The sequence below is a fragment of the Lagenorhynchus albirostris genome, chromosome 2, assembly GCF_949774975.1.
Source record: "Lagenorhynchus albirostris chromosome 2, mLagAlb1.1, whole genome shotgun sequence".
Classification (NCBI taxonomy): domain Eukaryota; kingdom Metazoa; phylum Chordata; class Mammalia; order Artiodactyla; family Delphinidae; genus Lagenorhynchus; species Lagenorhynchus albirostris.
Window position 1 is genome coordinate 61,860,576 of NC_083096.1, and position 25,331 is coordinate 61,885,906.

General features: G+C 45.0%; 1 protein-coding gene across 1 annotated transcript in view; it reads left to right on the forward strand.

Moving 5' to 3' along the window:
* GPA33 (glycoprotein A33) overlaps window positions 1-23,759 on the forward strand; it is a 38,097-nt gene extending 14,338 nt beyond the window's left edge. Inside the window, exons 4-7 of the mRNA XM_060141846.1 lie at window positions 5,962-6,114; window positions 20,645-20,764; window positions 21,490-21,622; window positions 22,147-23,759. Of these exons, the coding sequence (XP_059997829.1) occupies window positions 5,962-6,114; window positions 20,645-20,764; window positions 21,490-21,622; window positions 22,147-22,282 (542 nt within the window). The 3' untranslated portion in view covers window positions 22,283-23,759. The remainder of the gene's footprint in view (window positions 1-5,961; window positions 6,115-20,644; window positions 20,765-21,489; window positions 21,623-22,146) is intronic.
* The last annotated feature ends 1,572 nt before the right edge of the window (window positions 23,760-25,331 follow it).

Here is a 25,331-nt window from a genome sequence, read left to right on the forward strand (position 1 = left end):
TTGGGAAGGTCACTGGGATGTTTCTCATGCCTCTCCTCAGTACTGAGGACACTTACCATTCAGAGCCTCAACCTGAAGGTTTTAGTGGAAATTCTGAGACACAGAAGTCCCCTCTGTATCCTGCTGATGCTTTGTTATGGATTTAGGGTCTCTTGTCTTGTACAAGGTCTCCCACTACCACCTTTGAGGTCATAAAAATGAACTTAATGTTTTTTCTTATGTCTGTAAGTCTTATTTTTTATCCTTAGATTTTGTTTTGTCTGGAATTTATTTTTGAACGTAGGATTCTAAGGGTCTTTGTTTTCTTCCAAATGGATAGCCAATTACATCAGCATCGTTTATTATATCAAAGAAACAACTATTTTCCCACTGGAATCCCAGCTTTGTCACATATTAAGTTCTTACACATACATGGCTGTTTTTTACTCCTTATTTTATTCATTTACCTTTTGATTATTCCTATGCCAATATCATTTGCTTTTGATTACAGTATGTCTGTTGTCTGTAGTCAGTGTTGAGATACACAGACATACAGACGCACGGACACACAGGCACATACACATTTAGAGTTATCAGTATTTGTGTAGTTGGCTTTTAAGGTCTGGCGCTGGGTAATAGCTTCTCTTACTAAACTTTTCCAAAAATTTTTGTCAGTTTTTATACTTTTATTCTTTCATATTAATTTTAAAATCACTTTGCTTAGTTAAAAAAAGTTGGTTGGAGTTATATTCAATTTGCATTTTAATTTGCAAAGGAATGACATTTTAATGATATTAAGGAAGATGGTATATGAGATTTTCTGACCTTCAACATTGGTGAATCTCTAATGATAGAATTCCAGACTTTCTGTGGCCAAATGAGGATTAAGGTGTTTACTTAGTTGTATAGGAGGAGGGCAGGAAACTGCACCCATTCCATGTAACCAAATACCCAATCTCTCTGTGTCTTCCTGCTCTGAAAACCAGAGGGATCCCTCTTAAATGGAGGGAAAACTACCATCAACTTCCAATGACCTTTGCCTGTATAGAGATGTTATAGATAACACAAATTCACAATCATAACAGCTATCATTTATTGAGGGCCTGCTATGTGCCAGGCATCTCACTAAGTGCTTTATGGATATGATCTCATTGAACCTTTGCAATACATCTGTGAAAGTGGTTATTAACACTCATATTTAATAGAAGGGAACACTGAGACTTGAGAGGTTAAATGACCACTAGAAGGTGTCCAAGCTTTGATGGAAATTAAATCCAAAGCCCTTCACCTTTCCACCCTGTAAGTTTGCCATTCCCAACCCGCAGCCCTTCCAATTCTGGATGAGTCCCAAACTCTTCTAGGCTTACTTATCGGTATACTCTCTCTTTCACTCTATGGCAGATGTAGACTTGCCCATATGTTTTATCATGTCACAGCATTAACTTGTATTTTTCCCTTCTTGAGCCCATGCCAGTGAAAGAAGGTTGAAGGGGCAGAGCAATGCCAGCCCTGGATGTGCCCATTGCCTTCATTTGTCCACAGGACATACCCATCTTGGAAACATCACTCGTTGAAAACTGAGATTCTGTAATTGCTCTTCTACACTGAAGGTCTCAGCTTAGGGTCTGGGACACTGAAGCCCTGCCACCCTGTGAGTGCATGGATGTTTATTTCAAGGTTTTCATGGGGAGCTCTGATGCTTTTAGAGCTTTAGGAACATCCTCCCCTAATCTCATGGACAAGGCTGACACCACCACATTTTATCATCTTATAGCATTTTTACAGCTGTGTTTTAGTTGCCCCAGACTAGGTGGAGTGCCATGATGTGTTTTTCTACCGGCTCCATTGAATCAGGGGATTCTACCTATTTGTGGAGGGCTCCTTATGTCAAAATATCTAATGCACAGAAGGTTGTTAGAAAGAAGCCTGTTTCTGCTCTGCTGTCCTGTTCTTATTCCCCGGCTACAACCACCTTAGTCCAAACACAAATAAACAAATAGCTGTGTTTGGTGATCCCTTGCCTCTTTAAAAAACTAATTTAAAAAAAGAAGAAGAAACAAGAAAAGAAAGACATTCACCTACATCACTGGGTTTTATATTTCTCCATGTTTTCTTCCAGATCCTATCCACATGCTTATTTATGTACGTAACTGAATTTGTAGCTTAACGACTGGCACTTTTCTCTTTTCATTCCACATCACCTAACCCTTCTTGCTATCTTAGCACTTACTGTTCTTTAAGCTTCATGCCACTCCAGCAAGCGGACGCAGAGTCCCTCTGTCCCTGGACCGGACACTCAGGCTGTTTCCAATTTAAGCTATTGTAATTAATGTTGCATCAAACCGTTTTGCGTGCATAGCGGTTAATTTTATTTGCATTAGCTCCTGGGGGAGATACTACCCAGCCAAGAAAATGAGCAATTTTCTCCTGTTTCTCTTCTGTATTCTGCACTGTCCCGTCACCCACCCCACTCCCATCCCTCCCCTTGCCCTGATTCACCCGCAGCTGAGTCCCTCACTTTGACCCACCTGGTCCTTCTCGGGCTAATTCTGTCTCCTTCTGGCTTCCCTTAAATAGCTCCTACTTTCTTCTGGCAGCAAGCTGGTTTCGGGGAAGGCAGCGGGAACCCACTCAGGTGCGAATATCCCGATTTCCCCTCCCCTCTCAGGGCCAGCTGCATTTTAAGAGAGGAATTAGTTAACTCGAAGGGCAAAGGCTACAAATTTAATCTGAAATTATGCAACTCGGTGAAAAGAATGTTTTGCTTTAAAAAAAAGATAATTTGGTACTATATGTTAAGAAACCCAGTAAAAATCCTTTTTTTTTTTAAGTTTTCTTTCCGAATGGCTTTGCTGCTGGGCTAACTTTAGGGAGAAGGGCTTTAATTATGTGGGTCCACCCACTCGTGCTGCGTGACCTCACAGTAAACTGGCGCGAACACGGAGCTTCCGGACCGAGGCGGGGCGCGCGCCCTCTTGGTCACCGCGGGGAACGGGGACCTGGCGCCGCCGGGCAGGATAGGTCGTCTCCCCGGCCTCTGGCGCCCCCTGACGTCTGCGGCGGGAGTCGCAGGCTTTGGAGAGGCCTGGGAACCCACAGGGTCCCCGATCCCTCCCTTCACTCCGCCCTCTATAAGTATTCAGGTGGTATCTGCATTCGGTTTTGGGAGATGGGACGCACCAACTGAGAATCCGAGATCCGCAAGAGTCCCCGCGGGTCTCACACCCCCCCGCAGCGGGTAGAAGGGCAGTCTGAACTAGATCTGTCTGATTCAAGGTCCTAGCTGTTCTTGACGGTGGGGACTGAAAAGGGGAGCTTCAGGGAGGGGTCTGAACTGAGCGAGGGCTGGGGGTGCCTAGGATGAGGTGAGCCGGGAAGGCAGTTTGGGGGCCGAGGTTAAGGGCCCTGGGAAAGGACCCTGATACGTTCCTCCATAAGGTGGGTCTCTTAGGGGATGGTTGGTCCTTGTTTGCCATTATCTCTACTGCTGCCTGGGAGTGGATTAAGGGTTTGCTTTTAATAATTTTCCCTCAGCAAATGGTGGTATAAGAAAGCTAGTCTTGGGACTTCCCTGGTGGTCCAGTGGCTAAGACTCCGTGCTCCCGATGCAGAGGGCCAGGGTTTGATCCCTGGTCAGGGAACTAGATCCCACAGGCCACAACCAAGTTTGCACGCCGGCAACTAGCACGCCGCAACTGAGACCCCGTGCAGCCAAATAAATAAATAAATATTCAAAACAAAACAAAACAAAACAAAAAAGCCACTGCCTACTGGCAAATGGCAGCTGTTGGCATTAAAAAAAGAAAGCTAGTCTTCGGATATGTTCAGCATGGTTTTCTGTGTTTCTCTAGGTGCTCATTTGCCCCAGTCCCTTCTCTCTCCTTTTTGGCTTGTATTACAAAGAAACCTGGTTGTGGAAAGGCTTGGCTACCAGGCATGCACATTGAGCATGACTCTGAGGCAATGTGAGACTTTGAAGGTGGTATTACATTTGTGGCCGGCTCTCTTTTTGTGGAATCAAGGCTTAGCTTCCTGGTAAAGGCGTACCTGGAAACAAAGGTGACGGTTTTGATCGGTGGGGAGGGATATTCCTGTCCCTCTGGAGAGCTCAAGAGATAAAGCTTGACTTAGCAACCCTGACCTGGTTCGGGTCTCCTCGGAAGTGATGCTCACTTTCTCTGTCCACCGGGTGCCTGCTTGCTGGGTCAGCAGGGAGGACGGGAGGGCAGCTTGTGAGAGTGGCCTGCGGGTAGCAGCCTCTCCCTTCCCAGGCTGCTCCAGTCCTGTGGGTCTGGACCTGGATACCTGAGTCCTGTCCTTGAACCTGGGGCCTTTTAGGTTTAGGGGAATGCCTAAACCTAAAAGGAAATGCCTCTGATTTGCCCCATGCTCACCCCATGCCTGGCTGGCCCTCACTAAGATAGCAGGAGACGTGGGGCACACCCAGCCACCACCACCAGTGTCAGAGAGGAAATCTCATGGGCTGTGGCGCTAGAGGGGAGAGATGTGTCCTGGGTAGCTTCTCCTGGCAACTCTGGGCCAAACAGATTGGAATTCACCCGCCATGCCCAGTGACCATGCACCTGTGCAGTCTAGATTGTAGAAAGGGCAGCGCTATTTACTGGGGCAAGCAAGCCATCCAAGGGGGCACATAAAGAAAGAAGCAGAGGGGACAAGCCTGCCACTGGGGAATTCCAGTAATAGTCCTCTCTACTGGGTGTCGTCCTCTTCCCACCCTCAAGGACACGACCTGAAGTCCCAGGCATACTCGATGCTTCTTTGCACAGGCTGCTCCCTTTGCCTGGAGTGCCCTCCCCTCTCTTTCTCTGCCCGCCCCCCTCCGCCAGTCACATCTACTATTGGCTTTGTGATTGGGTCAGTGTCCCTTGTGCCTGTCCTGTCTCAGCATCCTTGCCTCCTGCCTGGTCCTTGTTTGATTACTTGTCTATTGCCCCCACTGGACTCCTTGAACATGAAAACTCACTCACTATGTCATCCCCACGCCCAGCAATGACAGGCATACTGTAGGTGCCTGATAGGTTTTGTAGAACAAACCACTCTACACAGCAGTATGTTAACTAACAGTGCTGAGTGAAAGACCCTGGCTTAAGGTCTTCAGGAATTCTGGGAGATCAGGTTAGGCTTGTGAGTTGAGGGTCGTCAGTTGGTTTTGGTAACCTCCTTTCTTTCTTTCTTTTGTTTTTGTTAATAAATTTTATTTTATTTGTTTATGATTTTTGGCTGCGTTGGGTCTTCGTTGCTGTACGTAGGCTTTCTCTAGTTGCGGTGAGCGGGGGCTACTCTTCGTTGGGGAGCGTGGGCTTCTCATTGAGGTGTCTTCTCTTGTTGTGGAGCCCAGGCTCCAGGCGCGTGGGCTTCAGTAGTTGTGGCTCACAGTCTCTAGGGCGCAGGCTCAGTAGTTGTGGTGCATGGGCTTAGTTGCTCCGTGGCATGTGGGATCTTCCCGGACCAGGGCTTGAACCTGAGTTCCCTGCATTGGCAGGTGGATTCTTAACCACTGCGCCACCAGGGCAGTACTGTAACCTTCTTTCTGTGGGCTTTCCTTTTCTTGTGTCTGCTCCTTCCGGCCCCTCCATCCCCTCAACCCTCATTCTCCACCCCGCACGTAACCCTGCTGCCACCAGGGGTCTCTCCTATCACCCAGTCACTTGTGGCAATTGCATTTTACCAGCAAAGCACGGGAAGACGGTAATGCTTAAGTGAAGGTAACATTCCTAAGAAGTTAGCATTGAAGGGCTTCAGAGAGAGAGGCTTTCATTGAAACCAAGGATAGGCAAACTACAGCCAAATCCAGGCTTCAGACTGTTTTATATGGCCTGTGAGCTAAGAATGGTCTCCACATTTCTCTGCCTGTAAACAAACAAGGCAGTATTTCGTTTGTGTGTGTGTTTGGGGTGGGGGGGTGGCTATCACCAAGCGCCAACTAATTCATGGCTTCTCTTTGGCCCCTCCCCTACACAGTGCCACCCTCCAAGCCAGACTGCAGCATCGAGGGAGAGACTGTGATTGGGAGCAACATCCAGCTGACCTGCCAATCCAAGGAGGGCTCCCCAGCCCCTCAGTACAGCTGGAAAAGTTATGACATCCTGCACCAGGAGCGTCCAGTCGCACCAGGTAACGGGGTCAGCAAGGAAGGCCAGCCCACCCCCCCAACCCCGAAGGCTGCCCCTTTCCCTCCACCCTGCATTTGGCACTGCAATATCTTGGACCATCTCTCTAAGCAGCATTTTCTCTTAATAGCACCTGCCTCATAGGTTGTTTTGAGAAATAATAACGTAGTAAATGTTAACTTGTTTTCTTTATTCCCCATAACTGAATTCTCTTGAGTAAGCAAGTATCAATAACCAGTCGGTGCAAAAGCGCTAGGTAGGATTTTAGTGTTGATTATGATTATGTCCTAAAGTATACATATAAGGCCTCAAGTCTAATTCTATGACTCCACCTAAGGGTGGGGAATTTCCTATTCCCATCCCCTACCCAGGCAGGTCCATCTCAGACTCCCCTGGGGATCCCCATCCCCCAAACTCACCCAACTACAGGACCAGGTGTGCGTTAAGGGTCCCAAATTCTCAGGGAAGGAAATGGTAGGTTCTTCTATGGTTGTCAGGGGACCGGTTTTGTACAGGGCAGCTTGGTATTTGACCTTTTGGTCAGGAAACAAACTGAAAAAAAAAGAAAGGGGGAAAAAAAGAGCTGTATAAACATCCCACTGTCATTATCTTAGAGCCAAGTGATGTGGGAAAGCCCCGGTGGAATCCCTGGGCCCCTGTGCGCACTGGCTGCCTGGCCAGCTGCACTCACCGCTCCTGAAGATCAAGAAAGACAAGGCCTGGAAGGTCCCATTGGATTAACTTCTGGGAGGACTTTCTGTCCAGTGTGGGTGGAAAGGAAGTGGGAGGCAGAGCAGTGGATGTAGACAACGGTTCTGAGGAGATGGGACAGGAGAGCGAGCCTTGCCAGGTGAATGCACAGACAGGGGCTCCGGTCAAACCAGGGTGAACTTCCCCACTCTACTGTTCATTTGTTTGGGAGCAAAACAAGAACTTCTTAAAAGTAAAAAAGGAATTAGTAGAACCCACTCTATTCAATGTAAAATAGAAGATATATTGTGGATTTCGACAAGCTTCTGGTTTTGTTTACATATTTCTGGTTGGCAAGTTTTATTGAATGTGTCAAAACCATGTGGCAGCTCTCCTCTGGCCTGTGAACAGCCCAGGGACTCCAGCAATGGTCGCAGAAGGTCAGCCATGGACAGTGGTTGGTCTGACCTTCCAGCAAAGTGTGTACAGGTGAGCCCAAAGCTGAGGGTTACAAGGTGGTAAATGCTGCAATAGTTTGTATCCAGTGGTGCTGGAACCCAGAATATGCATAAAGGGGTCAAAGAAGGTTTCTTCAAGGTGGGGGCCCTTGAGCTGGCAGGAGATCATGTTGGTTAGGAGCACGGCGTGGGCTTGAATCCTGGCCCTGCCACTTGTTAGCTGTGTGACCTTGGCAAGTTACTTAGCCTCTCCGTGCCTTCATTTGTACATCTATAAAAAGGGCATGAAACTAGTATTTACTTCATAGGGATGTTGTGAAGATTAAATAAAAGTATGTATAAAGTGCTGAGACCAGGGCCTGGTAGAATTATTAGCTGTTATCTGGACTGGGTCCTCAAGGATGAGTAGGCCAAGCTTGGAGAACAGCACAGGAACCACACATGTGGGAAGGATGGGAGGTACCGCCGTAAGAAAAGTGGCGATGAGAGATTGCGCAGGGCCTGTGCATCAGGCTAGGGAGGCTGGCCTCTGCCCTGTAGGAAATGGGCACCCCACTCACAGCTCTCCTGCCTCCATCAGGAAAGACTCCTCTGCTTGTTAGAAACCAAAGCTTAGTTTTTCAGTGATCCAAAAGAGGAGAAACCTGAGGGCATGAAAGTAGGTTAAAGGGAGATGCACTTAGTTACTTTGGAAAAGATTTATCTTGCCTCTAGATAAGATTTACTCAGAGTCAGAACTGGGACCTGGGAGTGACCCAGAAAAGCATGGTTAATGGTAATAACAACACAAGCTTGCATCTGGTTGGTGCTGTGAGGTGGGAGTGGTTCTCAAAGCCTTTGGCTCCGCCTACCTCACGGGGCCCTAGAGCGTCTGTTGTGTCTTCTTCTTCTGTGGGTCAGTCCAAACCCCTTTCTGAACTTTAAGACATTTTGAAAGTCCACAGTGGGCAATTTGGGGAGCAGAGTTCCTCAACCCTCCTGCATCTAAAGACAGAATTCTCAACATTAGAGATTGCTTCCTTTGACTTGGATCAGTGGAGGCAAGCCAGCAGAAAAAAGAACAGGGAATCTGGAATCAGCACACAAGGATTTGAGTCCCGAATTCTCCACTTTGTAGCTTAAGTCACTCACAACCTCTCTGATGCTTAATATCTTCATGTGAAATCCTGGGACTATCATTATACTGCCTTCCCGAAAGGCTACGAAAAGAGTAAGAGGAGATCACATATGTGATAGCTCTGAACTGTCCCAGTCAGCTGAGATTCATGTACTGAAGGAGTAGTAATCTGGATGTCAAGAAAGGAGGGTGGGGGGCAGGAAAGTTAAATCTTGTCAATTTGACATCAGTGTCTCTGGCAGACCAGGGCTTCTCTGGAGGTAAACCTCTCCCCAGCTGGAGCAGAAGGAATGTGGGAGCCCTATTGTCCTGTGCATTTCCCTTCTTGACCACAAGGTGTCGCCACTGCAGCGGAAACATTCATTGTAGCAAGATTTCAGGAACTATTGGGTCCTTTCCAAAAAGAAAAGGGGCTTGAGAGCCCCAGATCAGAACCAAAGCAGGTCTTGTGGCAATGTGTGTGCACTGGTTAATCCAAAAGTAGCTTATAATGTCCATTGTTCGTTTTGAGAAACTGGGGCAGGATAGTGCTGACTCTGGCCTAGGATGCCACATGTTCCCACATCTTAAACAAGGCCAGGAGCTCCAAGCTGGGCTCTGATAATTGGGAAGGTCCTGGAGGAGTCTGAGGTCTTCTGCCTTCTATCTGTCTGCAGTGTGCTGTGTACATTTAACACATAGACTGAGTTTCACGTGCTAAAATAGTGGGACTCTGATAAGAGCTATACACCCCTGAAACATTGCCCAGGGTCATAGAGCATTTCCCAGAATGCTCTTGTGTTCCTTCAAGATGCCTCTTAAAAATATAAAAATCCAATTGGTTTAGAAAATGAGACCATTAATATCGAAACCCCCTGTTGGAGATGCCCAGTGCTCGTTAGCACATCAGAAGCTCTAACTCAATGATTTCTAAACTTGCTTTGGTCGTAGACCACTTTCTCAGTAACATATATTAACATCACATGTAAGCAGTATTCCAGAAAATGCACCAAGGTATGGAATTCTAGGATAGAAGGGGTAGCATTTTATAGAAAATGAGTATCCAGAGAATAGCATGCTGGGTTTCAAGGGAAGAATCTGAAGAAAGTGTATGTGAAGAAGATTGGAAGAAAATAACTTCAAATCAAAGTGCTGTTATTTACAGCTGGTGATATTACAGATGATTTTTATTTTATTCTCTGCTCTTCATAGAGGCTTTCCCTGACCCTTCAAGTGAGATTAAGATCAAATTGCACTTCCATTTTGAACTCTATAAAACACCCTGTAATCACCATTGTTTTATGTCTGTCTTCTCTTATATACTGGAAACGCCAAGAGGACAGGGACCCTCATCATCTTGTTTCGAGCTGATGTGATGAGCATATAAACATTGGACTGAATTGAAGTAATAGTTTTATGTCATAAATTCTTGTATAATATGTATATATTTTTGTAATGAGTGTAATGTAATACATGTATAAATTCTTATAATGAGCATCCAGTACTTTTATAATTTTTTTCTTTCCTTTTAAAAAATTTTTATTTTCTATTACAGTTGTTTTACAATATTGTGTTAGTTTCAGGTGTACAGCAAAGTGATTCAGTTTTACATATACATATATCTATTCTTTTTCAGATTCTTTTCCCATTTAGGTTATTATAGAATATTGAGTAGAGTTCCCTGTTCTATACAGTAGGTCCTTGTTGATTATCATTTTTATGTATAGTAGTGTGTATATGTTAATCCCAGACTCCAAATTTATCCCTCCCCCACCCCAACTTTTCCCCTTTGGTAACCATAAGTTTTTCTGTCTGTGAGTCTGTTTCTGTTTTGTAAATACGTTCATTTGTATCATTTTTTTAGATTCCACTTATAAGTGATATCACATACTATTTGTCTTTGTCTGACTTACTTCACCTAGTATGATAATCTCTAGGTTCATCCATGTTACTACAAATGGCATTATTTCATTCTTTTTTATGGCTGAGTAATATTCCATTGTATATATGTAATGTTCTACATCTTCTTTATCCATTCATCTGTTGATGGACATTTAGGTTGCTTCCATGTATTGGCTGTTGTAAATAGTGCTGCAATGGACACTGGGGTGCATGTAACTTCTCAAAGTATGTTTTTCTTCAGATATATGCCCAGGAGTGGTATTGCTGGATCATATGGTAGCTCTATTTTCAGGTTTTTAAGGAACCTCCATACTGTTCTCCCTAGTAGCTGTACCAATTTACATTCCCACAAACAGTGTAGGAGGGTTCCATTTTCTCCACACCCTCTCCAGCATTTATGGTTTGTAGATTTTTTGATGATGGCCATTCTGACTGGAGTGAGGTGATACCTCATTGTAGCTATGATTTGCATTTCTTTGATAATTAGTGACATGGAGCATCTTTTCATGTGCTTTTTGGCCATCTGTATGTCTTCTTTGGAGAAATGTCTATTTAGATCTTCTGCCAATTTTTTTGATTGGGTTGTTTGTTTTTTTACATAGAGCTGCATGAGCTGTTTGTATATTTTGGAGATTAGTACATCGGCTGCTTCTTTTGCAAATATTTTCTCCCACTCTGTGGGTTGTCTCTTCATTTTGTTTATGGTTCTCTTTGCTGTGCAAAATCTTTTAAGTTTAATTAGGTCCCATTTGTTTATTTTTGGTTTTATTTTCATTACTCTAGGAGGTGGATCCAAAAAAATATTTCTGTGATTTATGTCGAACACAGTTCTGCCTATATTTTCCTCTAAGAGTTTTATAGTGTCCAGTCTTACATTGAGGTCTTTAATCCATCCTGAGTTTATTTTTGTGTATGGTGTTAGAGAATGTTATGATTTCATTCTTTTACATGTGGCTGTCCAGTTTTTCCAGAACCACTTATTGAAGAGATTGTCTTTTCTCCATTGTATGTTCTTGCCTCCTTTGTCATAGATTAATTGACCATAGATGAGTGGGTTTATTTCTGGGCGTTGTGTCCTGTTCCATCGATCTAAAAGTCTGTCTTTGTGCCAGTACCATACTATTTTGATTATTGTAGCTTTGTAGTCTAAAGTCAGGGAGCCTGATTCCTCCAGCTCTGTTTTTCATTCTGAGGATTGCTTTGGCTATTTGGGGTCTTTTGTGTTTCCATACAAACTTTAAGATTTTTGTTCTAGATCTGCAAAAAATGTTATTGGTAATTTGATAGGCTTTACATTGAATCTGTAGATTGCCTTGGGGAGTATAGTTATTTTGACAATATTGATTCTTCCAGTCCAGGAACATGGTATATCTTTCCATCTGTTTGTGTCATCTTCAATTTTTTCAACAGTGTCTTATTGTTTTCAGAATGCAGGTCTTTTGCCTCCTGAGGTAGGTTTATTCCTAGGTATTTTATTCTTTTTGATGCAATGGTAAATGGTACTGTTCCTTAATTTCTCTTTTGGGTCTTTCATTGTTAGTGTATAGGAATGCAAGAGATTCCTCTGTGTTAATTTTGTATCCTGCAACTTTACTGAATTCATTGATGAGCTCTAGTAATTTTCTGGTAGCATCTTTAGGATTTTCTTTCTTTCTTTTTTAGCAGCATCTCAAAATTCAAAAGGTTTATTACTCATCTATTAATTCTATTACATTTATTTATTCAGTTTTATTGTTTTAAAATATATCAAAATAAATAGAGAAATTTATACTATCTTATCTATATATGGAAGAACAGCTGGTCCCCAAGGTGGCACCAACAATCCTAGCAGCTCTTACTTTACATATCCGGAGTAGTCAGCAATTTCCATTTCTTTTTCCGTCTCAATGAAAAATTGCAGTTTCCCCAAAGAGGTGTATTTGGCAGCATTCTCACGTTCTTGTTGAGCCCGCCTCTTCATGGCCTCCCGCTCTGGCCTCTGCTCTTGTTCGATGGGCTTTTTTTTTTTTAACATCTTTATTGGAGTATAATTGCTTTACAATGGTGTGTTAGTTTTCTGTTTTATAACAAAGTGAATCAGTTATACATATACATATGTTCCCATATCTCTTCCCTCTTGCATCTCCGTCCCTCCCACCCTCCCTATCCCACCCCTCTAGGTGGTCACAAACGACGGAGCTGATCTCCCTGTGATATGCGGCTGCTTCCCACTAGCTATCTATTTTATGTTTGGTAGTGTATATATGTCCATGCCACTCTCACACTTTGTCACAGCTTACCCTCCCCCCTCCCCATATCCTCAAGTCCATTCACTAGTAGGTCTGTGTCTTTATTCCTGTCTTACCCCTAGGTTCTTCACGACCTTTTTTTTTTTTCTTAGATTCCATATATATGTGTTAGCATACGGTATTTGTTTTTCTCTTTCTGACTTACTTCACTCTGTAGGTCCATCCACCTCACTACAAATAACTCAATTTCGTTTCTTTTTATGGCTGAGTAATATTCCATTGTACATATGTGCCACATCTTTATCCATTCATCTGTCAATGGACACTTAGGTTGCTTCTGTGTACTGGCTATTGTAAATAGAGCTGCAATGAACATTGTGGTACATGACTGATGACTCTTTGAATTATGTAAACAATGTTTTTTATTTATTTATTTTTTTGTGGTATGTGGGCCTCTCACTGCTGTGGCCTCTCCCGCTGAGGAGCACAGGCTCCAGACGCGCAGGCTCAGCGGCCATGGCTCACGGGTCCAGCCGCTCCGTGGCATGTGGGATCTTCCTGGACCGGGGCACGAACCCGTGTCCCCTGCATCGGCAGGCGGACTCTCAACCACTGCGCCACCAGGGAAGCCCTCATTGTAGTTTTGATTTGCATTTCTCTAATGATTAATGATGTTGAGCATTCTTTCATGTGTTTGTGGGCAGTCTGTATATCTTCTTTGGAGAAATGTCTATTTAGGTCTTCTGCCCATTTTTGGATTGGGTTGTTTGTTATTTTGATATTGAGCTGCATGAGCTGCTTGTAAATTTTGGAGATTAATCCTTTGTCAGTTGCTTCATTTGCAAATATTTTCTCCCATTCTGAGGGTTGTCTTTTGGTCTTGTTGATGGCTTCTTTCGCTGTGCAAAAGCTTTGAAGTTTCACTAGGTCCCATTTGTCTATTTTTGTTTTTATTTCCATTTCTCTGGGAGGTGGGGCAAAAAGGATCTTGCTGTGATTTATGTCATAGAGTGTTCTGCCTGTTTTCCTCTAAGAGTTTGATAATTTCTGGCCTTACATTTAGATCTTTAATCCACTTTGAGCTTATTTTTGTATATGGTGTTAGGGAGTGTTCTAATCTCATACTTTTACATGTACCTGTCCAGTTTTCCCAGCACCACTTATTGAAGAGGCTGTCTTTTCTCCACTGTATATTCTTGCCTCCTTCATCAAAGATAAGGTGTCCATATGTGCATGGCTTTATCTCTGGGTTTTCTATCCTGTTCCATTGATCTATATTTCTGTTTTTGTGCCAGTACCATACTGTCTTGATTACTGTAGCTTTGTAGTATAGTCTGAAGTCAGGGAGCCTGATTCCTCCAGCTCCATTTTTCATTCTCAAGATTGCTTTGGCTATTTGGGGTCTTTTGTTTTTCCATACAAATTGTGAAATTTTTTGTTCTAGTTCTGTGAAAAATGCCAGTGGTAGTTTGATAGAGATTGCATTGAATCTGTAGATTGCTTTGGGTAGTAGAGTCATTTTCACAATGTTGATTCTTCCAATCCAAAAACATGGTATATCTCTCCATCTATTTGTATCATCTTTAATTTCTTTCATCAGTGTCATAATTTTCTGCATACAGGTCTTTTGTCTCCTTAGGTAGGTTTATTCCTAGATATTTTATTCTTTTTGTTGCAATGGTAAATGGGAGTGTTTCCTTAATTTCATTTTCAGATTTTTCATCATTAGTGTATAGGAATGCCAGAGATTTCTGTGCATTAATTTTGTAGCCTGCTACTTTACCAAATTCATTGATTAGCTCTAGTAGTTTTCTGATAGCATCTTTGGGATTCTCTATGTATAGTATCTTGTCATCTGCAAACAGTGACAGCATTACTTCTTCTTTTCTGATTTGGATTCCTTTTCTTCTCTGATTACCGTGGCTTCCAAAACTATGTTGAATAAAAGTGGCAAGAGCAGACATCCTTGTCTTGTTCTTCATCTTAGAGGAAATGATTTCAGCTTTTCACCATTGAGTATGATGTCAGCTGTGGGTTTATTATATACGGTCTTTATTATGTTGAGGTATGTTTCCTCTATGCCCACTTTCTGGAGTTTTTATCATAAATTGGTGTTGAATTTTGTCAAAAGCTTTTTCTGCATCTATTGGGATGATCGTATAGTTTTTATTTTTCAATTTGTCAATGTGGTGTATCACACTGACTGATTTGTGGATACTGAAAAATCCTTGCATTCCTGGGATAAATCCCACTTGATCATGCTGTATGATCCTTTTAATGTATTATTGGATTTGGTTTGCTAGTATTTTCTTGAGGATTTTTGCACCTATGATCATCAGTGATATTGGCCTGTAGTTTTCTCTTTCTGTGGTATCTTTGACTGGTTTTGGTATCAGGGTGATGGTGGCCTCACAGAATGAGTTTGGGAATGTTCCTTCCTCTGCCATTTTTTGGAAGGGTTTCAGAAGGATAGGTGCTAACTCTTCTCTAAATGTTTGATAGAATTCACCTGTGAAGCCCTCTGGTACTGGAATTTTGTTTGTTGAGAGTGTTTTCATCATAGTTTCAATTTCAGTCTTGTGATTGGTCTGTTCATATTTTCTATTTCTTCCTGGTTCAGTCTTGGGAGGTTGTGCTTTTCTAAGAATTTGTCCATTTCTTCCAGGTTGTCCATTTCTTCTAGGTTGTCCATTTTATTGGCATATAGCTGCTTGTAGTAATTTCTCATGATCCTTTGTGTTTCTGCAGTGTCAGTTGTTACTTCTTTTTCATTTCTAATTTTATTAATTTGAGCCCTCTCCCTTTTTTTTCTTGATGAGTCTAGCTAAACGTTTATCATTTTTTTTATCTTTTCAAAGAAATAGCTTTTAGTTTCACTGTTCTTTTCTATTGTTTTCTTCATCTCTATTTCATTTATTTCTGCTCTAATCTTTATTATTTATTTCCTTCTACTAAGTTTAGGTTTTTTTCATTCTTCTTTCTCTAGTTGTTTTAGGTGTAAGGTTAGGTGGTTTATCTGAGATTTTTCTTGTTTCCTGAGGTAAGATTGTATTGCTATAAACTTCTCTCTTAGAACTGCTTTTGCTGTGTCCCACAGGTTTTGAAACATCATGTTTTCATTTTCACTTGTCTCTAGGTATTTTTGATTTCCTCAGTGATCCATTGGCTGTTTAGTAGCATATTGTTTAGTCTCCATGTGTTTTTGTTCTTTACAGTTTTTTTCTTGTAGTTGATTTCTAATCTTGTTGTGTTGTGGTCAGAAAAGATGCTTAGTATGATTTTAATTTTCTTAAATTTACCAAGGCTGTCTTTGTGGCCCAGCATGTGATCTATCCTGGAGAATGTTCCATGTGCACTTGAGAAGAAGGTGTATTCTGTTGCTTTTGGATGGAATGATCTATAAATATCAATTAAGCCTATCTGGTCTAATGTGACATTTGAGGCCTGTGTTTCGTTATTGATCTTCTCTCTGGATGATCTGTCCATTGATGTAAGTATGATGTTAAAGTCCCCTACTATTATTGTGTTACTGTTGATTTCTCCTTTTATGGCTGTTAACATTTGCCTTATGTATTGAGGTGCTCCTATGTTGGGTGGATATATATTTACAATTGTTATAGTTCCTTCTTGGATTGATCTCTTGATCATTATGTAGTGTCCTTTGTCCCTTGTAACAGTCTTTATTTTAAAGTCTATGTTGTCTGATATGAGTATTGCTACTCCAGCTCTCTTTTGATTTCCATTTGCATGGAATATCTTTTTCCATCCCCTCACTTTCAGTCTGTATGTGTCTCTAGATCTGAAGTGTGTCTTTTGTAGACAGCATATATACGGGTCTTGTTTTTGTATCCATTCAGCCAGTCTATGTCTTTTGCTTGGAGCATTTAATCCATATATGTTTAAGGTATTTATTGATATGTATGTTCTCATTGCCATTTTGTTAATTGTTTTGGATTTGTTTTTGTAGGTCTTTTCTTCCTCCTTAGTCTTTTGTTCACTTCTCTTGTGATTTGATAACTCACTTTAGTGTTCTGTTTGGATTCCTTTTTCTTTTTTGTGTGTGTATCTATTGTAGATTTTCAGTTTACGGTTATCAGGAGGTTATTTTTAAAGATTTTTTTTTTTTGATGTGGACCATTTCTAAAGCCTTCATTGAATATGTCACAACACTGTGTCTATTCTATGCCTTGGCCCTTTGGCTGTGAGGCATGTGTGATCCCAGTTCTCCCACTAGGGACCAAAGCCACACCCCCTCCATTGGAAGGCAAAGTCCCAACCACTGGACCACCAGGGAAGTCCCTATCATGAGGTTTTGATATAGCAGACTATACATATACAAGATTGTTTTAAGTTGCTGGTCTTTTGATTTCAAATGTATTTCCAATATCCTGCATTTGTACTCTTCTCTTCTCATGATTAGTGATTTTGATATCATATTTGTGTATGGATGATTTCCTGCCTTTAATCTATGTTTACCTTTACTGGTGAGTTTTTCCATTTGTAATTTTCTTGTTTCTAGTTATGGTCTTTTCTTTTCTGCCCAGAGAAGTTCCTTTAGCTTTGTTGTAAACCTGGTTTGGTGGTACTGAATTCTCTTAGCTTTTGCTTGTCTGCAAGGCTTTTGATTTCTCTGTCAAATCTGAACAAGAGCCTTGCTGGGTAGAGTATTCTAGTTTGTAGGTGTTCCCTTTTCATCACTTTAAATATATTATGCCACTCCCTTCTGGCCTGTGGAGTTTTGGCTAAAAAATCAGCTGAAAACCTTATGGAGATTCCCTTGTATGTTACCTGTTGCTCTTCCCTTGTTGCTTTTACTATTTTCTCTTTGTCTTTAATTTTTGTCAGTTTGATTAATATGTGTCTTGACATGTTCCTTCTTGGGTTTATCCTGTATGGGACTCTCTGCACTTCCTGGACTTGGTTAACTGTTTCCTTTCCCATTTTAGGGTAGTTTTCAGCCATTATCTCTTCAAATAGTTTTTATGGCCCTTTCTCTCTCTCTTCTCCTTCTGGGACCCCTCTAATGCAAATGTTGGTGTTTCTAATGTTGTCCCAGAGGTCTCTTAAACTGTCCTCATTTCTTTTCATTCTTTTTTCTTTATTCTGTTCCATGGCAGAGATTTCCACCATTCTGTCTTCCAGCTCACTCATCTGTTCTCTGCCTCAATTATTCTGTTATTAATCCCTTCTAGCGTATTTTTCATTTCAGTTATTGCATTATTCATGTCTGTTTATTTGTTCTGTATATCTTCTAGCTCTTTGTTAATCATTTCTTGTATCTTCTTGGTCTGTGCCTCCATTCTTTTTCTGAGATCTTGGATTGTCTTCACTCTCATTATTCAAAGTTCTTTTTCAGGTAGACCTCCTATTTCTACTTTACTTAGTTGTTCTTCTGGGGTTTTATCTTGTTCCTTCATCTGAAACATATTCCTTTGCCATTTCCATTCCCTAGGCTGCGTGGTTGTAGTTCTTTTTGCTTCCAGTGTCTGCCCCCTGGTGGGTGAGGATGTTCTAGAGGTTTGTGCAGCTTCCTGGTGGGAGGGACTGGTTCCTGCCCACTGGTGAGTGGAACTGTGTCTTGTCCCTCTGGTGAGCAAGGCTGTGTCAAGGGGTGTGTTTAGAGGTTACTGTGGGCTCAGGAAGATTTTAGGAAGCCTGTGTGCTGATGGGTGGAGCTGTGTGCCTGCCCTGTTGGTTGTTTGGCCTGAGGCATCCCAGCACTGGAGCCTAGAGGCTGTTGGGTGGGGCTGGGTCTTGGTGGCAAAATGGCGACCTCCAGGAGAGCTCATACCAATGAGTACTCCCCAGTACCTCTGCCACCAGTGCTTGTCCCCACAGTGAGCCAGTTCCACCCCCACCTTCCCAGGAGGCGCCCCCCCCCAATCAAGACCAGCAGGTATGTCTGGTCCAGGCTTCTATGAAATCACTGCTTTTTCCCTGGGTCCCAGTTCACACGAGACCTGTGCACACCCTCCAAGAGTGGCATTTCTATCTCCCCCAGTCCTATGGAGTTCCTGCAATCAAATCCCACTGGCCTTCAAAGCCAAGTGCTCTGGGGCCTCCTCCTCCTGATGCCAGACCCCCAGGCTGGGAAGCATGATGTGGGGCTCAGAACTCACTCCTGTGGGAGAACCTCATCTTGTTGTGGCTTCTTCTTTGTCTCTGGTTGTAGAATATCTTTTTTGGTAAGTTCCAGTCTTTTTTGTTGATGGTTATTCAGAAGTTAGATGTGATTTTGGTGTTTTTGTGAGAGAAGTTGAGCTCAAGTCCGTCTACTCTGCCATCTTGTCTCCAACCAGAAGCCCAATTTCGTTCATACTATAGATGTGGATATGTGGATAAGCACACCTTTGGGTGTGTCTTCTCAGACCAATTCCCATAGAATGTGAGTCTGTACTTGGCAGTTCCACAGGCTCAGCAGTGTAAGATAGGTTTGTTTGTCGCCCCATCAAATATGGAATTTTGTTCACAAAGTTTCTTGGTTAGGGAGCCCTCATCTTGAAAATAAATGATGTGTTTCTGTACGATGCTAGCCTTTAAAATCACACAGCCTGTTACTGCAGGTGGTGCTGCAGGACACCTGGATCCACGTCCTCTTCTGTGGTGTGCTTTTGGCGACCACAACAGGGCACTTACTCATCTATGATCTGGAAGGTCCTGGAATGCTCTTCTCCTTATCACCCTCTCTGTTCTCTCTTCTATAATTCTTTTTAAAGTAAATTGTCAACTTCTTCAGGGAATTCTAGATCTAAAATGGAATTTTTGTTACTGTTTTGTCATTTCTTAATTTTGTGACCTTGGGCAAGTCACTTGACTTTTCTAAGCCTCCAGTTACCACTATGATATTGGAGATAGAAATATTTGTTCCATCTACCATACAAGATTGTTGGAAGAATCAGAGGACATTGTATTTGAGGAAGCACATCCAGACAAGAAAAATCCACACCGAGATACAATCTTGCAACAGAGTGGAATTGGGCAGGGAAAGGATTGGACACCAGGTGAACTGGCAAGAGGTTAAGCTGGAGTGATTTCCAGGGCCAGATCTGTAATGTCACATCCATGTTAAGAAGCCTGGACTTGTTATTGAAGATGATGGGCTGCCTCTGAAATGTCTGAACAGGGCAGTGGCTGGATCCTATTTTCAGTTTAGAACATCTCCTCTGGATGAAGTGTAACCACCTGTTGATAGTGGGGTAGGCAGGCTCTGCAGCAAATTAGAGGACAAAGGGCTCTAACTCTTCTCTCCAAACAGCAGTTATGACAGAGCATCTTTGAGGACAGCACATAAAAATTTGTCTAAGCATAAAGCTCTCCATTTCAAGGTGAAGAAATCCATGGGATCATAGATTTAGCAGGAAGGTTTCTCATGAGGACGTCTGGACCATTGCCCTGAATTCAGGAGAATCAGGTGCTTTCCCTCCCACTTCCAGATGAGGCAGCTATGACTCACAGAAGTTAAATGGCTTACTTAAGTGGTGGAAGAGGAAGAGGAAGAGTCTAGACCAACAGGCTGCCTCCTCCCTGCCTCACCACCCACACACACCCCCCCCACACCCACACCCATACAAATACCACATACACTCACACACACCACTCATGGCAGAGAAATCCAGAGGTCAGAGTTCTTGAAGTTCTAAAGTCTTCCTTCACATGGGTCCAAGCTAAGGAATTCTGTTTCTGAAGATTATAAAAGTGGTTATAATTATATGGTCTAATTAGAAAGCAATTCCACGCAATGTATAATGTATATTATGTTTCCTGAAGACTTACTATACATCAGCCATTTGGTTGTGGGTTTGTATTTGTTAGTACTTCATTTTATGTTCACAATTACTCTGTGAGGCAGGCACTATTACTATTTTATTTATACATAAAGAAACAGGTTCAATGAAGCTAAGTTCCTTGCCCAAAGTCAATAAGTGGCAGAACCAGGCTTCAAACCCAGGGTGCCTGCCTGAATTCTAAGCACTTTAGAATTGTGTAGCCTGCCTGGTTTAATCTTCCTGCAGCCCTAGAGGTAGATAGATATTTTCTCCATATTACAGATGAGGCTTGGACACGTTCAGTGGCGGTGCTTGTATCTGCCTAGGATTTCCCTAGCCGTTTCGCTCTACCCTGGTGGCCCGTCTCCTCAGCCTGACTCTTCTCCCTTCTCAGTCACAGGACAGATCTTCTCTCTGAAGAACATCTCCACAGAAATGTCGGGCTACTACATCTGCACCTCCAGCAATGATGTAGGGATGGAGTCCTGCAACATCACTGTGGCTGTCAGACCTCGTAAGAGCAGTCTAGGGGGGAAGGGAGGACGAATGCCAGAGGTGACAGGCTGGTAGTCCAGAGTCAGCTGACAGGGACCAACATGGAGGTGAACTGGGCAGCCTCTTTGGGGGTCTCCCATTGGCAGGGTGGCTGAGGTGACGGCCAGATGATCCTGTCCCAGGCTCCCCTCATCTGGAGGCCAGTCCAGTTCCCTGGGTTCTTTGGAAATAGTGCCTTAGGCTGGCTTCTGGAGACCTGCTCGGTCCTGCCTGCCCTTAGGGTCGCTCAGGGGGCAAGGGGGAAGTACCCAGACTGGGCTGCCACAGAGTCAGGACCCCATCCTTTCGGGCTGGGATACCCTGATAATCTTGGGGATGAACTAGAGTAGGAGCTGGCATGACTGACACCCGAGGACTTTTTTGGAGCCTGTTGGCTCCAAATCTGTTGGCCATCTGTCCTTGTCAACGCTTCCATCCTGAAGAGTGTCCCCCTTGTCTGGTCACATTCCCACGAGGCTGTGACTTTCATGGAATGCTACCAGAAGCAGGCAGCGCGGCCACCTGGGCTGGGAGGATGACTGGGGCCGCTCAGAGCCTGGGAGGAACCACCTCCCGCCTCCCAGACGCCTGCTGCTGTGGTTCCTCATCCCCGGCGTGCTCACCACCCGGAGCCTCGGCTCGTGTTGGGGGCTCGCGCTGGGGACTGGGGTTGGGGGTCAGGACGTGCGGCTCTGTTTCTCACAGCCTCCATGAACGTGGCCCTGTACGCGGGCATCGCGGGGGGCGTGGCCGCGGCACTCATCGTCATCGGCGTCATCGTCTACTGCTGCTGCTGCCGGGACACCGGCAAGGCTGAGAATGCGGACGTCACGCGGCCGTGAGTGTCGGGGGTGGGCAGCCCGTTGGCAAGGGTCTCAGCACATTGGGAAGATGCACCCCAGCTCTACCACTCATAACACCCCAGGGGGCAGCTGGTAACCGTAAAAAATAACTTTTATCAGCCCCGTTTTATAGCTGAAAAAGGAGTAAATGATTCACCCAAATCCTAAAGTGGCGCTGCAGTCCGGAACTCGACTCCAAGGCCCGTAGTTCTCCAGTCTCTGATCTCAGGGTGGGGCTTCCGGTGGGTGCCCAGGGCAGGGGTAGGGGGGTGCGGAGGCTCCGGAACAGGCCGCTTCCTGCTCCCCTCGCAGAGCCAGCCTGTTCCCATAATGCCCTCAGCTCAAGTCCGTGCCACCCAGCTTCTGCTCTGAGCTCAGCCGTTCAGCCCAGTGTCCCTTTGCCGCTGGACGGGTGGGGATGGGGGATCTGATGGCTGTCCCGTGGGGAGCACTAAGCCCAGCTCCCTCAGGTCTGAGTGGGTGAGGGCAAACCCTTCCCCTCTGTCCTCACTGCCTGCAGGAATCGGGCGGGCTACCAGCCACCAGAACAGCTGACAGAGCTTTCCAGAAGACAGGAAGAGGAGGGTGAGGCTGACTACAGGAATGAAGACCGGAGGGGCCCCAGCCGAGGGTCCCTTGACCAGGCTGGCCGATGACCAGGGCCTGCTGCAGGAGGGGGTCAGGGGGAGCATTAGGGGGTCATCCCCCTGCCTCCATGCCTCCCCTGTCCTTTCCAAGCCCCACTTTTCTGACCCTTGGTCCCAGTCATGGATGGGATGCTTCTTCCCCCATGTCGGCTGCTGGAGGACCTGGCTTGGCCTGGCCAAGGAGATCTCACTTGTGACTGAGCTTGTCAAGGGCGCTCACCTTCGAAGCTACCCTCCCATTGCTGCACCCGGCTCAGGGCCCCACCCTCACCCTGGACTAGGCAGCGGCCTCCCCTTCCCCATGGCGCTCCTGTGGGGGTGACACCAGCCTCCGGAGGGCTGGAGTTGCCCTCTCCACCTGTGCGCCTAGCACCCAGGGGAACGACTCCTGGCAGAGGTTTTGTGCACAATACATTTTTGTTGAATGAATGAAAGAATAAATGAGTATGTAAAGGAGTCCCTTCATTTGTGCAACTTTGGCGCTTTGGACCCACGTTGGCCTCAAGCTCCCTTTCCAGCCGCATCTCCCGCAACTTTCCTGAACATTCCAGATGCTCCCTGCGAGGGCCACCCCAGCTCCCACTGCACACTCCCTCGTGGGGCTTTGCTTTCTCTGTTTGGCTGGGAATGCCTACGCAACTCCCATCTCTGCCTATCAAATCCTACCTGTCCCTCCAGGCCCATCTCAGATCCCAGCGAATTCTATAACCCCATCATAATCTCCCACACAGATGGGGACAATCTTGTTACTTTGTCCCACGCCCATCACGGGCCACATGACACAGTTGTCTGAGCATGTCTCTCCCCCTGTGTTACAGTGTGAGCTCCAGGGGGCAGGACATGGGCCTCACTCCCTCTGCTTTCCCTGGAGTCCTCGCAGCCGGCAGCCCTCCTAGCACTCCTAGCGGGTGCTCAATCCAGCTTAATTGGGGAAACTGCTTTGGTAGGTTGGGCCTTCCGCTCTCTGGTCTCCCTGATGGGATTGTGGACGCAAAGATGGCTCCCACCCAAACCCACTTGCTAGTTTCATGATTTAAGTGGGAGATAATTTAAATGAACACACACCCATGTGAGCACACACAGAGGAGCTAGTTTGCAGCCGGTCCTGGCTTCTCAGATCATAGTGATTCCTCTCAAGACCAGAGTAACTGACGTGTCCACCTCTGTTTCCTGATACCAAACCCCTGCCCTGACCTTGCCCGTTCCTGACTTGGCTGGGCTGCCGCCTCTGCTTTGCTGGCTGGGCTGTCCTACTGCCCCTTCCACAGCCTCTCCCCTGTTGGTCGACTATTTCTTCTGCTCCTAAGAGCTCAGGCAGTGTCCTGGCTGCTTGGGTCTTGTGACCCAGTGGCCGGTCTTACACAAATGCAATTTACTAGTAAGTAAACACTGTCATTTTTTCCTGGATGATTATGAAAGCAATCCTGTAAATCTGTTGTCCATCTGTGATTTTTTTAAATATATTTTTTGTATATTTTGTTAAATTCTTTGCTTCAATAAAAAATGCCGTCAGTAGTAATACAATTGTCAGTGGAGATTCTTATTTCTTTTTTAAGGTGGGTTTTATTTTTTTAACATCTTTATTGGAGTATAATTGCTTTACAATGGTGTGTTAGTTTCTGCTTTATAACAAAGTGAATCAGCTATACATATACATATGTTCCCATATCTCTTCCCTCTTGCGTCTCCCTCCCTCCCACCCTCCCTATCCCACCCCTCTAGGTGGTCGCAAAGCACCGAGCTGATCTCCCTGTGCTATGCGGCTGCTTCCCACTAGCTATCTATTTTACGTTTGGTAGTGTATATATGTCCATGCCACTCTCTCACTTTGTCCCAGCTTACCCTCCCCCCTCCCTGTGTCCTCAAGTCCATTAAGGTGGGTTTTATTCATACCAAGGTAGAGCTTATGTCTCGTGGGCTTATGTTGACCAACCGTGGGCCTCTTGGGCTTCCTAGGAGAGGTGAGGTGAGGTGACAGAGTCGAGCGAGAGGAATAGAGGGTCAGATCCTGTGGGTCCCATCGACTGTGGCCACTATAGGGTCAGGCAGTGTCGCTAGTGATTGCCGGGGGCGGGACAGAGCCTGTCTGTTTGTGGAAGAACATTCCGAGTGCCTGGGAGTCAGGCATATGCTTCAAGGAAGATGCTGGGGAGGCCCCTGCCAGTTACACCCCAAATAGCGCCCCTCCTGAGAGAGGGGAGGAAGCAGCGTCACCTCCATCCCGCTCCAGCTGTCAGAGACCTGGTGACTCCTCCCCGAGCAGCTTGCCCCACAGTCAGCGCTCAGCTCTGCCACCCTCTCCTGCCATATGTTCAAGGTCCTCTCCTCCATGTTCTTCCCGTGGTGCCCTGTGCTCCCCCCATCCCAGCACCTGTCCCACGGTACTGTCATAACCACAGTCTGTGTCTGCCTAAGCCTGTGAGATTCATGAGAATAGGAACTGAATCTTACTCATGGCCTAGCACATGTTGACACAAAACCTGATACCTGTTTGTTGAGTGAATAAAGTTTCGTGTCACTGTATCCTGCCCAAGGCCATCTCCTCGTCCTCTAGATACTTTGGGTGCCTTCCAGCCCTCCTGGTGCAAGGTTCTACACACATATTCTTGAGGTAGCTGTGGAAGGGAGGCACCCACCTCCCCCCATCCTGGCCTGGCTCACCTCTCTGCCTCTGGAAGGGCTCTGAAGGTTCACCCACCTTAGCTCCAGGCTTAGGCAAGAAAACGAGGGAAATCGGGACCAACTGCATTCATTCAGCTACAAATATTTTGTGAGCACCTACTATGTGCCAAGCACAGTGCTGGCTGCTGGGGATATAAAGGTCACTATGAAGTCACTACTCGGGAGGAGCTACATTCCAATGGAGGTGACAGACGGAAACATGATTATGTGAAATGGAGAAGATGCCACAAGAACGCAGTGGCGGGAGGCTGGAGTAACTCAGCCGGAGGGGTTCGGGAAAGCTTCAAAGAGGAGGTGATGTGTGGGCTGCATCTTGAAGGAAAACGAGGAGTTTCACAAGTGGAATGGGGGTGGCGCTGACCCTTCTGTCCTCCAT